General features: G+C 40.7%; 1 protein-coding gene across 2 annotated transcripts in view; it reads right to left on the bottom strand.

Moving 5' to 3' along the window:
- Positions 1–14,464, bottom strand: part of ABCG1 (ATP binding cassette subfamily G member 1) — a 49,050-nt gene that overhangs the window by 31,552 nt on the left and 3,034 nt on the right. For both annotated transcript variants that reach the window (XM_079973179.1, XM_079973180.1), the window contains exon 2: positions 13,938–14,181. In XM_079973179.1, the coding sequence (XP_079829305.1) occupies positions 13,938–14,181 (244 nt within the window). The remainder of the gene's footprint in view (positions 1–13,937; positions 14,182–14,464) is intronic.

The following is a 14,464-nucleotide window of genomic DNA, read 5'->3' as shown; positions in this document are numbered from 1 at the left end:
CCAGAAACAGATGTTCTTTCATACTTCCAGTACAAAACAACAACAAAAACTCCACACATAGGCAAGATATTGAATTACACAATAAAAATCTCTACAACTAAAAGTATATAATCACAATATTCATACATTTTCTACCCAGAGCACATTGACTACTGAAATTCTGCCTCATGGGGTATGTCTAAATCCAGGTCAGGTTAGTTTAGGTTAAAACTGAGAGAAGATTCATTTCTGGCTCACCTCCAAATCAGCCTGTCCTGTCCTCGTGGATTATGTTACTTGATTCTCATTTGTAAAGCAGCTTCCTAGTTTGCATGATAGACCCTGCAATTAATTGCACCAAATGATCTCCATGTGGTGTATTTGTACATGTTCGCAAAGATAGAAAACACTAATGAATTTCTTTGGATAAGCAAGGCAGACTTGAGGATTTTTTAATGTAACTCTGTAGATACTTTTTGGAGCTCTGTCAAGAAGAAGTTCCTTCTGAGTGTTCCCATAAATACACTGTTTCAGTCCATTTCACTCAAGCCCAGTGGGTTGATAACAGGAAAAGCTCTACTTTTCTTCCCCAGGCAGCAAACAGAACTCTAGTCTCCTAGCTGTAAGAAACATCATCCATCTGATTGCTGCAACATGGGAGGCAGTTGGCTAAACTTTCCGTGTTCTAGACCCCTCTGAACTCATATATGGTTTTGTCCTGTAAATGAACTTATCCCAAGACAATCATGCCCAAATAATCAAAGGCAAAGTCCCAGCCTGTCTTGGATTACAATCCGAGCACCTTGCAGTGTACTCCATAGGCTTCTGATGAGGTTCAGGCTATGTCCTCAGGAGAAGAACCATGATTACCTTATTCAGAGTTCCCCCAGCCAGAGGGCATGGCTCTGCCACTAACTCAAGGATTAGTCCCTCTATCTCCCCAGCCGTGCAGAAATCAAAGGCTACAAAACAAAGTGAGGGCCCTTTAACCAGCCAGTCAGCTCCTCCAGAGAGACAGAGCCTACTTGCTACACGACTGGTCAGCCTACATAAGACTTCAGTTGGCTCCAGCTACCTGGAGGGACAATTATCTTTCATAACTGTTTTAGCAGGGGCCCTTGGAATTGGTCAAGGTCCTGTTGCTTGACTGGAAACTGCTGGGCTCCCCTATGAGCCAGAAGATCTCAAAGAACTAAAGCAACCTTTTATGACCCTGACCCTTGGACCTTGCACTGTACAGTAGATGCCTCTGATGAGACGAAAACACAGTTTCTGGTGGGGAGAAACTTTCTTAGCTTATTCAGTGCACTTCTGGTTGGAGAACAGAGTCCAGACATTATTCTTGGACCCAGAAGGTGTCTCCTTTCAGAACCTCTACTTCCTCAACCTAGCAGAAGTCAAAGACTGTAAAATAAGGTGAGGACCCTTAACAGCTCCTCCAGTAAGCCAAAGCCAGTGACACTGCCAGGGGTGTCAACCTATAAAAACCTTCAGATGACTATCTTGCTGCTAGAACAACATCTATATTCCACTTCCTTGTGCTTCACTCAGTATGGCTCATTTGGAGCTATCCAAGGTCCTGTTTTTATCTGTTTTCTATAGAAGAGAGCTTCTGCCTAGATTTTAGCTGCTTGATCTGGCCTCATCTACAGTGAATTGACTTTGTGTACCCTGACTGGTACACAAGCTGTGACTTCCCTAGGCACTATTCATGTCTCCTACAAACATCAAGCACCCACACAAATGGATTCAGCTCATTCCTAGTGATCCGACACTGAAGATCTGAAAGTTAAAGGAGTCATAGCTGTTGCCCTTATCAGGCAAACTCTGTGTTTTATATTTTACCACAAATAGAAATATATCTGTTCCTTTCATGCCATGGACTTAAAAATCACCAAACTTGCTGTGGATGCTTTTCGATAGGACCTGTGTACAGGGATAAACATTCAGTTATGTAATGATACACCACAAGAGATGCTGTTTGTTCTGATTTTGTAATAGTCTCAATCTTGAACTTTTCTCAATTGCTTCCTCTGGTATCTAGCTGAAAGACTAATGCTCCAAAAGGTGTTAAATTGCCACTTTCTTCCTCCAGTTGCTGTTTTCAAATACAACAACCCGAGTACAAAGTAATTGCTGTCCTTGCCACTAGAACCTCTTTTATTATAACAAAAACGGCAACAATTTTATTGCCATGATTTTAGGAATTCAGGACTTTTGAAAAAAAATTAATGCTATGAAATACTAGAAACAAATGTTTCTGATTTAAAAGAATGGTTCCTTGGATTCTGGAGTAAGACAGTCCTGAATGTTCCTAAGTTATACTCGCAGAACTGAGTGAAGAGAAAGGGAAGAATTAGCTGGAGGTGAAAATGATGCATAATTTTCTGAAGTACACCAAATAATTGTTTCTTCCTCTGCATTTATGAAATAAATGAGCTTAAATCCCCAGTTGAATGTATTGTGAATGAACAGCAGTGGTTCTGAGCTGTAGTATAAAAATGTATGTATTTCACCTCACCCCCAAGGGGCATTGTTGTCCTTAATTTACTTATTTATTTTGTTTGCACTCTGTTTATACTCTGCAGCTAATTCGTACAACACAAGCATCCAGGGTTGGATTCAAGTGCCAGCATTTCAGCAAGGAACACAGACATGATGTCTCTACAGGTGTGTGTTTCTTTAAAGAAGGAATTTGCAGTCCTCCTCTTACAAACAATGACACGTGCTTATTGAGAGAGTTGTTTTGTGTAAATGTGGTCAAGTAGACTATAATTATTTATTGTACTGCCAAAAATATACTTCACTGCAATGAAGATTTTTGCCTGAAAATCTTAATGGAATTAAAATGTGTTATTTCTTTCAGATTCTGACAAATATGTGACAGGTAAAGTAACTATTCTTACATTTGCTGCATAAAATAAATCAGAAACACATTTCCCACACAAACCACAATTGACTAATGAGGGACCATTCAGTCTGACATTGCTTGAGGGGAGCGTTATTTGATGATGATTTTGTTAGTTGACAGGCTGAAGTCCTGTCCTGTTCCCCACTTTGTTGGCTGTATATAGTATGGTTTGTATTTCCTTTTATTTTGCAACAACCCAATGGTTATGAGAAAATACAACTAAAGTCATACCTTTTGTAGGGTTTAGAGCACGAATAGGCAAACTTGGCCCTCCAGATGTTTTGGGACTACAACTCCCATCATCCCTAGCTAACAGGACCAGTGGTCAGGGATGATGGGAGTTGTAGTCCCAAAACATCTGGAGGGCCAAGTTTGCCTATGCCTGGTTTAGAGGATGTGTTCAGAGACTGTGCACACAGTCAGATATGTATGTAGATCCCATTGTAGGTGGAACTTAAAAAACCAAGGAGGCTGGGAGTGGGGGGGGGCAGATGCGATTCCCTCCATGTTTACATTTCTACACACTTTTACTACCTTCGCAAGGCACACACATCCATTCAATTCTTGCCAGTTTGCAAGACCAATGGGGAACAGTAAAACCTGCTGTGTACCTAAGAAACAGGCCTCTTTCTTCACTTCTGCATCACAGAGTAGCTTTCATTCACTCCAGGGCAATGCAAAGTATGTCCTTAAGAAACCTACCATGGTGGAGGCGAAGTCCTTCCCTGCCATCCCATTCCCATCAACTCCAGCCCCATCAGTCCCGCTTGGAAGGGAGAAGCGGGGTGCAGTTCATTCAGGAGGGCTAGAGCCAGAGTCTAGGCCACAATTAGTAAAATAGCAGAAGAGCTGCCCATAGGGGAGCTAAGGCAAGGAACAAGAGACTGGGCAGGATAGATGCTGCACTCGCAAGAGAGAAGTTGAGGGTTGTGGGAGACTCTGCAGTCCTACCCCTTCTTAAATATTAGTGGAGACTCAAGATCATAGATAGGCAAAGTAAGGTCCGGGGGCCAGATCCGGCCCCATCACCTTCTAAATCAGGCCCGCAGATGGTCCGGGAATCAGCATCTTTGCACATGAGTAAAATGTGTCCTTTTATTTAAAATGCATCTCTGGGTTATTTGTGGGGCATAGGAATTCGTTCTCTCCCCCCCCAAAAAAAAATAGTTTGGCCCCCCACAAGGTCTGAGGGACAGTGGACCAGCTTCCTGCTGAAAAAGTTTGCTCAAGATCATGGCAGGGCCTATGTAAAGTCTTATCTTCAGGAGTAGGGCTAGGTGAAGGAGGTCCTTATACTTTGAGACAACTATAGAATAATAGAATAGAATAGAATACAGTGGTACCTCGGGTTAAGTACTTAATTTGTTCCGGAGGTCCGTACTTAACCTGAAACTGTTCTTAACCTGAAACACCACTTTAGCTAATGGGGCCTCCTGCTGCTGCTGCGCTGCCAGAGCGCGATTTCTGTTCTCATCTTGAAGCAAAGTTCTTAACCTGAAGCACTATTTCTGGGTTAGCAGAGTCTGTAACCTGAAGTGTATGTAATCTGAAGCGTATGTAACCTGAGGTACCACTGTAACAGAATTGTGAAGTTGAAAGGGATCCCAAGGATCATCTAGTCCAAACTCCTGCAATGCAGGAATCTTTTGTCCAATGTAGGGTTCAAACCCACAAACCCATGTAGTACAATATGTCTATTTGCACATGCCTGAGATGCACCTGAACAGGCATCTGTGAAATATATAGCCCTCGTTCCATCTCTCCCTGATAGAATATGATGTCCAATTAAGTCACTGACTCACAGTTTTTACAGGTCAGATGCTAAAAATACCATGTGCCCCTTTTACCAAAGAAAAATAATTTTCTTAGACAAGGTGCATCTATGTGGATTTTCCGAGAACAATAACAAGAAGAAAAAACAATTAAACTAATCAAGTGCCATTCAGAAAGGGTGGCTTTAAAATTGTGTCTCTGTACTGGGTTTCTACTTCCTGCAGTTAATTCAGACTAGCTGCTTATTTCCCTTTTTAAAATGCGGGTATACGAAACGAATACTTCTGCTGTGTTTGAAAACGCAGGCTCCAAGGTGACTTGTGGATTACGTAATTCACATGCTTTTTACAGAATAGAACTATGCATCTTTCCCCCAGCAATGATTTCGGTCCTTAATATTCCCCATTCTTTTTCTTTCTCATCTTAGCAACAGCCACAGTGCAGCCAATCCAACATCTGCTTCCTCGCTGCTCAAGCATCACAATCCGAGGTTACTATCGTGCATTGACCGACAGTAACCGAGCATGAGTGAGAGAGAGCTAGCTCATGCGCCGCCTGTGCTGCAATGCACCTGCTATGATAAGGAAAGGCTTTTCTTGACTCCTCTAACCAGGATCAGCAAATAATTTAGAGCAAATCCTATTTTTGATCGTTTGCATCTTTAAAAGGCTCAGGGTATAGATTCTTGCAGAACAAAATATGCACTTGTTTCAATGAATGTGTCAGAATGAATTTGTAACAGTACCTCCAAACCAAACAAAACACCACACAGAAAAACCTGGTGAGTTTAAACTGGATCTTGTCAACAACTCTATTGTGAAGTCTGCTTTCCCTAACTGTTTTTAAACACTGTTTTCAGTTTGAAGATCTTTTAGTTAAGACGTAAGATGTAAATTACCTGATGGCATTAATTTGAAACATTGCTTTTGGGAAGGTTTTAACAGTTTGGTGGCCAGCCAAAATTTGTGCTCCTTCATATCCGATAGGGAGCAAGTTTTGATTAAATGTGATTGCATTTATATTTTTATCTATATGTCGTCTTCTTTTGCAATCAGTCATAGCTGAGTAAGATTGTCTTCCATGAATATGGTCTTAGCAGTGTGTCCATAGGTGACTGTGGAGGCCAATTCTGGATCTCTATGTACTTTCTACTAATATAAACAAAAACATGAGAAGAATGTTTCAGAATCATCTTCTCAGAGGTTGCTGTATTGAAGGAGGGAAAAGTTAAGTATTGTCATTTCAGTGGGGCTTGCATACGAAACATTCCAATGGATTGTACTAGAAGCATTCTACCAATCACCAAATAAGACTGGTTCACACATTCTGTTGTGAGGTGAATATCTGAGATTTTACAGGCATAATTCATGCCTAAACATGTAATGTGAAGATGTTTGGAAATGTGTACAAAAATGGTACTCTCCTCAGAAATCCATGATTAATTTGTGGTCAAGTCATGTACCAACAGCCTGCATAGTTAGCATCCTTGTATAAAATGGCCTAAAACTCATCACCACTACAGTGTTCTCAGGGAACATACCCTACCAGTTGTAGGGTAACCAACACAGGTAATAGGGATTTAAATCTGTTTCTTCCACATCTAAACTCAATTCTCATTCCTCTGCCTCCATTGAAATATCAAACAAATTATGGTGGTTTTATCATGGTTTTATTACTTTTCTGGATTAACACTATCACACAATTCAAAGGGCATATTGTTAAATATGCAAGAAAGATAATGAGGGGTGTTAAATAAAACCAAATCAAAAGAAACATACTGTATAACTAAGAATACTGTATTTTTTGCTCTATAAGACTCACTTTTTCCTCTCCTAAAAAGTAAGGGGAAATGTGTGTGTGTCTTATGGAGCGAATGCAGGCTGCGCAGCTATCCCAGAAGCCAGAAAAGCAAGAGGGATTGCTGCTTTCACTGCGCAGCGATCCCTCTTGCTGTTCTGGCTTCTGAGATTCAGAATATTTTTTTCCTTCTTTTCCTCCTCCAAAAACTAGGTGCGTCTTATGGTCTGGTGCGTCTTATAGAGCGAAAAATACGGTATGTATCTCAGTAACAGAGAATTCTTCTTTTGTGAAAGCACTACTATGCACTATCCTAATAAATATTAAACTGATTATTGCATCAGTAAAAGCAATACAAGATAGTGAATTTGTCTGCGGCTTCAACACTTTGGAAAATTTTACACTTCTAGTGTCTCCATTATATAGATCTAGGGCCCCTAGACAGAATGGCGGTGCGTGGAACAAGATAAACCTGAGCACATCCTGTGCCAGTTCTGCCTATTTATCTCAGTCTTCAGCTGCTCCCTGTGATAGTTACACTACTACTGAAAAGCAGAATTTATATCCTCTGGGAATGATGTAATTGTGAGACTGAACTTTTGCAAGGAAATAATTTAAAATATGCTTAAAATATATGATTATTTTGCAATATGACGAAGTTAAATTCAATATTCCTTCTCAGTGATACACAAACCAATGATCAGGAAGGGATTCCTACATCTTGAACGACTCACAATTCACCCCATCTCCAATTGCCACTTTAAATCTTGAGGACTCAAGAAGGAACAGAGGAAGCTGCTTTATGCAGAGTCAGGTCCATCTTGCTCAGTATTGTTTACACCGACCGAAAGCTGCACTCCTGAGTTTCAGACATCGAACATTCCCAGCCCTCCCTGAAGATGGCAGAAATTGAACATGGGGCATTCTGCACGCGAAGCAGATGGTCTATCCCTGAGGTAAGGGACATCTTGAAGTGCAACTTCCTTTAGAAAACTAAACCTCTGGTGGAAATGGCCTGTCAAATGGATGGATCTACAGTACCAGCCATTTCATTAATAATGAAAGCAATAGATTCCTTTTCAGGCTTTCCTTTTCAAATCAAGGTACATTAGGGGGAAGTTGGCCCCGTGCCACAATGAGCATGCTTATGCTGGATTTTTTAATGGTGCATTCCACCTACCTGACTGAGCCTCTTTTGCAACTAATGCACCTCCATGCCCTCACCCCACTTTAAGGTTACACACATTCACCCCAAACACATCAATAAAGCTGAAATTAGGTACCACAGGATGAATAAGACTTCTGTATTCACTTATACAAAAGCAAAGCACTTCTTGAACTGAATGGGAATAAGGGATTCATGATCTCCTTTGAATTATTATTACTGGAGGGACTTTTTCAGCAATGCCATCATATGTGTCCTATGTTACCCTGGTTTTGCATCCTATATGAAGATAGATACAGGGATGTGGTTTTCTTTTGTTAAGATGTCTCAAATCATCAAGCCAGAAAGACATGGATGTCATTCCCTGGCCCCCACAAGATTGCATGTGGGAACATATATTTCTTATAGATGACTGGGTGGCAGAGGATGGAGTCAGAACCAAGGATACAAAGACATATTCATCACAGTATCAACTGTTAAGCCTATAGTAGGCTGACTTGTTGAACTTCTGGATGAGCATATTACGTACATGCTGGTAGCAAGGGGGCAACAGGTATTTTCTTGCCAAAGACTGGTGTTATTCTAGTCCTTTGCTTATGGGGAAGCAAGTTAATGGAACAAGATAAGAAAAGTATTTATGACCCCAGCTGCAGTTACCAGAGACATACTATTCCTCTGAGAGAAGAGAGCAGAATTGCCATGTTTGGTCTAGAAAATGTAAAAATCACTCAAGAAGTTATTTGGCGTAAGCCCCATTAAAATGTTGGGTTATCCTGCTCTCATTCACTTTAAGGGAGCTTACACACGAGAACGTCCTGGTAGAACAGACCTTATGGTTTTGAGTAGGAATGATTTACCAAATGTAGTTTTCCATTAAGTCTGGAATATCCTGCCAAGTAGTACAGAGAATTTCACTACATGTCCACACATGATCATAAATATGTGGTCAGAGTAAAGTGGTCAAGGTTTCCTCATCACACAGCAGGACACTGCAAACTACCTTACTGAATGGTCGTAGACACCATTATAAGTTATATTTTGATGATAAAAGTTGCCTATATTCATCCTTTTCACTGCATGAGTTGTCAGGCATTAAATTATGTTTCAATGTTTGCTCCATTACATGTAACTAAGGAACAACTAAAGTGCCATTAGAAATCTTGCAGACACAGACACAAACTAGAGTTAGTTCTTAAATAAAAAAAACCCCATCTTAATCTCAATATGGTAATTCTGGTGCACATGCAGTGATGTCAATATACGCACAGAGCTATGCAAGAACAAATACAGCTCATCTCTTTAGTACTCTTCATATCTGTTCACAGAATATGCTAAAAATGAATTTGATGGGGCAGGTCCTCCTTCTTTGAGTTCCATCAGTCTCTCATGGAACCTGAATCATGACCAGCGCTTTAACTTGAGGCAGAAATTAATATGTTCAGGGCTTCCGGCATCACACTTCATTATTTTTTTATTTAATTTATATACCACCCTTCATCCAACTTAATAAATGTAAGTTATCATCTTCACAAAGAACTTTATTTGAAACACACTGCACAATGCCGCCTCTAACGGTATCTGCAGCTTTTCGTCTTCTGTCCATACCCCTTCTGTGCGAAGGGACAGACACTTGTCTTTTTGTTTTTTAACAGCAAGAGAAGCTGGCTATTGATTCATTTTATGTGATATTTCTATGTGACCTGGCTATATAGCCTCAACAAATCCAGTTTCTATTTTTTATGTGCCAATAAAAGCTTTATGTGGAAAACTCCTAAATTAAATTTTCTGTCTAGATTCGGGCAGTTAAAAATGTACTGCAGTTGACAGGAAGACAATGCATTCTGAAATTCAAGAACTAGTTTGTATCAATGCACTTCTTTCCGAGAAATCTGTAATAAATAAAGAAATCCGTCCCATCCTCTGGCAAAGAATTGAGCAGGGTAGGTGCAAACATGGTCATATATTTTCTCTCTCAATGCAAATCAGATTTTAAGAAAACAGTTATTTTTCAAAACGTGAAGCTTGGACATTAAATATTCATTTGGGTATCTAGTTTCATATTTGAAGTAGTTTAGAGCAGTGTTTTCCAACCGGGGCCCCCCAAGATATTCTAAGGGGTGACAGGTGAAAATTGCATTAATGGGAGGGCAACAGCTTGAGGCTAGGGGGCCACAGAAGGAAGTGAGAAGTGAAGGGGGAATCAATTTTGTTTTTAAAAAACCCCTGATCAGCTGGCTATCCACTTGGCCAATCACAAGCAGGTAAGGGAGTGGCTCGCCAGTGTGTATTCTTGGAGCAGTCCTGGTTTGTTTCCGGTGTGAGAGGGCGATCACTGATGCTCCTGTTTTGACTAGTAAAGCCCACGAACCACAACCCCCAGGTCAGGTAAGTGCGGTGATGGGGTGGCAATGGGTAGGGCTCCAACATTTCTCCAATGAAAACAGGGACATCCTAAGTAAAAGAGGGATGATCCAGGATCAAATGAAAAACCAGGACGGCCTCACTAAATCAGGGACATCCCTGGAAAATAGGGACACTTGGAGGGTCTGGACTCACTAAACAAATCATCCAGCATGCTGAGTTTCTCTTAACTAGCTGTGTGTGGAAAAGGGAGCAGGGAACAGTACTTAAAACAAACTAGAAGAATTTCTACTTTTATTTTCCCACAAAGTAGCAGTTGGTGAATCAAGGGCAGAATTTTCTGTGCACATTCAAACAAACATTGGTAATTACACATCTAAAATAGATCAAGTCAAAGGTAACACAATTGGCAACATGCAGTCATGCCAGTTTAGACAATAGAAGACAATCCCATGTGGAACTGTAATTACTGAATTAAAACCTGTAACACCAGCCTCAAGAGCTGCATTTCTCTCTTGGGTAATTTTCTCTTCGGAAGTATTTGCTGCTGGGAATCCCACATACGTCCTCTAGTCCTTTCATGGAGGACACACGTCACTTGAAGAAAACAAGACTTCAAACTAAGTGTATACTTGACTTATTCTGCTGTTGGTGCTTGCAGAAAACCATAATGGTATCTGCCAAATGTTATCATTCTGACTGACAGCATTTTTCATTCTGTGTTGACAAAATACTAGCACACAAGTCAATGTTGTTAGAAGCCATGTAACTTACTACAGATCATGAATTATGGAACAGATGGGACAGTGCTCCTCCATCTTTGTTGTATGCAGAGGGAGCACCCTGGATCTGGGCCCAAACTATTATATCCATTGTTACAGGTTCTAGGTTATGGATCAAGCAGAAAATGCTCCTCTGTCCATGCTCTAATTAAGGGAGTGTTTTGAGTCAGTATTACCCCAAGCCAGAACTGATCTTCTGATGGGATTTTAGTTTTGCATCGACTGAAGAAAGGAAAAGTCACAATCAGCACAAAAAGACTTTTTAACAATCAACACTGGTTTTTTCCAATAGTCTGAAAAAGTTTTCTTCATAAACTTGGTCATAGTAAGAAAAGAAAAAAAGTGCTCTGGGCAACTTTGATAAGAACTCCCTGTCTCTGAGTGCCTTCCGGGTGTTAAAGACTGATTACAAGTCCTGTTGGTCTTTCGCTAGAAGCTTTATCAGATACCTCCATAGAACTGCAAAGTCCCCAAATTAAGAAGACATTACTAGTTTATTGGGGGTTTTGGCTATTTTATAAACTGCAACAAACTTCTTCTTAAAACAAATCTTCACAAATGTGACATTATTAGATGATATTTAAACAATACTTAAAGTGCAGCAGTTATAGACAAATGTAACATTTCTATAGGTTATCAGGCCCTAATGCAGATCATAGCTCATTCCATTCAAAGAAACATGGCAAGTAATGAGCAAAATATTTATATTTTATTTCTGAAATAGCACAGCTAAGCCTTATGACTTACAACTTTACATTTCTGGGGTCTGTTTGTTTGTCACAGCAATAAACACATTCAGTTAGGTTATATAACTAGTAGTAGCACTCAGTCATTCACAGCTGGGCCCAGATACTATTTCTTTCTTTCCTCCTGGTTCACGAGACCCGTTTCTGGTTGGGAGACAGCTGTTTTATTTATCATACTCATCTGTGAGCCTTTGTTTCCCCTCACCTTTAAGTACAAGTTGCCCCCAATTTTATCATTTCAGCAGATATGAACACTATCCGTTTTAGATACAAAAAGATACAATAAAATAGAAAATCCCCCCAAAGTTATGAATCAGATTCATTAGAGTTTTTCTGATGACAGTGTTTAAAATGTAATAAAGAATGGTCCTCTACCAGTAAAACCACATGAAATGAGCTTAGGAACATAGAAAGCTGCCTTATACAGAGTCAGACCATTGTGGTTCATTTTGCACTGCATCCTGCTGCCAATAAGGGACTGCTATGGAGCAATTAATCCACCCACACAGATCAAGAACTATGTAAACCCTGTTATGTTTATGTTTTCTTGATTCTTTTATTGAGAAAGGAACTTGAAACAAACACAAGAGTCTCATTTGATCCAAGTCTCATGTTTGACATGTTTGGCTTGAATTTGGAGACATGAGCACCTATTGCACATGCTGAACCTATAGGCTTTGAAGGGAATCAGCATACTGAAGACAACCAAGAGAACCAATGTTTGCCCTTGACTTCATTAGATTTATTCAGGAGTAAGCAGTTTGGGCATAGAAACACACACTACAGTCTCTCTGAAGGCCAAGGAGTGTTATGCTATCTAAGATGCATATTAATTCCTTTAAAACAAGATCACACATTTCACATTGTTGGAACTACAGCTCAGTAAGGCATTTTGCTGTGCAAAACAAGCAAGATGGCACCCCCCCCTTCCCCTGCCAACTGGACTGACAGATTAATCACTCACAAAGAGATAGCACCCTCCAACACACATGAAGGCAAACAGTTGGCTTGGCCAGCTTCAATACCTCCAACATCTCACCATCACTTAGAATCATAGAATCACTTGCTGCCCTGAGCTTCTGGTGCCTAAGACAGCTGTCTCTGCGTAATGTGTACTAATGTGCCATGGTACCTTCATGCTCTGTCAACTTCCAGTTTCGATCACTGCAATGTGCTCAACACATGGAGTTGCCCTTCCTGACTCAGAAACTTCAACTGGTCAAAAATGCAATGGCCAGATTATTAGCTGGGGTTGCCTTTAGCACTCATATAACCCCACATATAGCACTCATATAAAACAGCTACAGTGGCTGCCAGTTTGTTTCTGGGCCCAATTAAAAGATGCTCACACTAGTGTTTAAAGCCCTAAAGTGACTTGGGCCCCAAATTTCTGAGAGGCTGCCTCCTTTCCTACAGAACCTATTGGGTGTTAAGAGCAGCAGAGCAGGGAATCTATGAGTAGTTCTGCTGTCCTCAGAAGTTCATGGAAGTGACCTGGGAGGGAACATTCTCCAAGGCAGCCCCTAAATTGCCCACCTGGCTCTGGCCACCTACTCAATACAACTTTTGGTGACGTTTCTGTTCAGTAGCCACCCTGTTCCTAAAATTGTAATTTAGTTTTAACTGTTTTAAATACTGCATTGTAAATTGTTGTAACCCACCATGGAACTTCCTAGTGAAGTATAAATAAACGTGATGGCGGTGATGATGATGATAGGGCAGGCTCTGCTAAGGCACCTCCTTCCTTGGAAGTTTTTGACCAAAGGTTAGATGGCCATCTGTCATGGATGCTTTAGCTGAAATTCCTGCATTGCAGAGGGTTGGACTAGATGACCCTTGGATCCCTTCCAACTCTACAATTCTATGAACAAGGACTTATTTGGAAGTGGTGACCATCTAAATTCAATCCATCCTTTATCAAAGGATCCATCCCAATTTATTGAGCCACCTGATTGAGCTTTGTCTTCTTGTTTCTCCTTCTTCAAGCACACTTTCACAACTAACCAAAGGAATCCAATGCATAATGTATTCTCTCTTGGCAAGATTCATCACCAAAGGTGGACAATGAGCTTAGCTCCTCTAGAAACTGAACCCAATATTCAGCAAGACACTGGGGGCAGTGGTTGTCATACTGACGACCAAGAAGAGGGGCACAACTTGCCCATTAGTCCTTTTAAAAAAATCATTTATATTTAGTATACATTAAGTCCATGTAGACAAACAAGAAAGCAAGCATGACTACAGCAGAAGATTATCACAATGCCTCAGCAAGACAAAAATAGAAATCTTTAACTTCGGGACATATCACTGACTGCCCTTGCTATCATTTAATTTCCATTGTTCCTCTTCAGAGCCATGTCAGGATGAGAACATTTGCTTCCCTTCCAACAAGAACAGAACAGGAAATTTTCTCACAGACTTACCCTTCTTCCTCCACCATGGTCCTTCTTGGATCGAGTAAGAGAGTTCTTTAAACTCAATGTTCACAGCCGGTCTCCGCGGAAGGTAGGAGAAGCGATGGGCTTCTGTCAATGCATTGTCCACCTTTTTTAAATGGCCATTGAGTAGGTGGACTTCTTGGGTGTCGGTTCCATTGGAGACCACTTCATCTACTGAAACGCATACAGACTTTGGTTCAGGCATAGCAGATGCAGAATTGCTGGCATTCTGGAATACAAGAAGGGAGAAAATAGTTTCCACACAGGAAAATGCATCTGCTAGTCATTTGTTCCCACTGTAATGTCAAAGAAGAAGAAGAAACAAACCTAAGTTCAGCTCTGTTCATGTTACATCTTCACCAGCCTTCACCAACCTTCTGCCCTCCAGATGTTTTGAACTACAACTCCTATCAGCACATGCTGGCTGGGGCTCATGGGAGTTGTAGTCCAAAACATCTAGAAGGCACCAGGCTAGAAAAGGCTGATCTACACAACTGCATGATAAAACAGCA

The sequence above is a fragment of the Podarcis cretensis genome (genome assembly GCF_951804945.1).
Source record: "Podarcis cretensis genome assembly, chromosome: 4".
Taxonomy (NCBI): Eukaryota; Metazoa; Chordata; class Lepidosauria; order Squamata; family Lacertidae; genus Podarcis; species Podarcis cretensis.
Note: the sequence above shows the minus strand (reverse complement) of the source record. Positions and strands in the feature narration are given on the sequence as shown.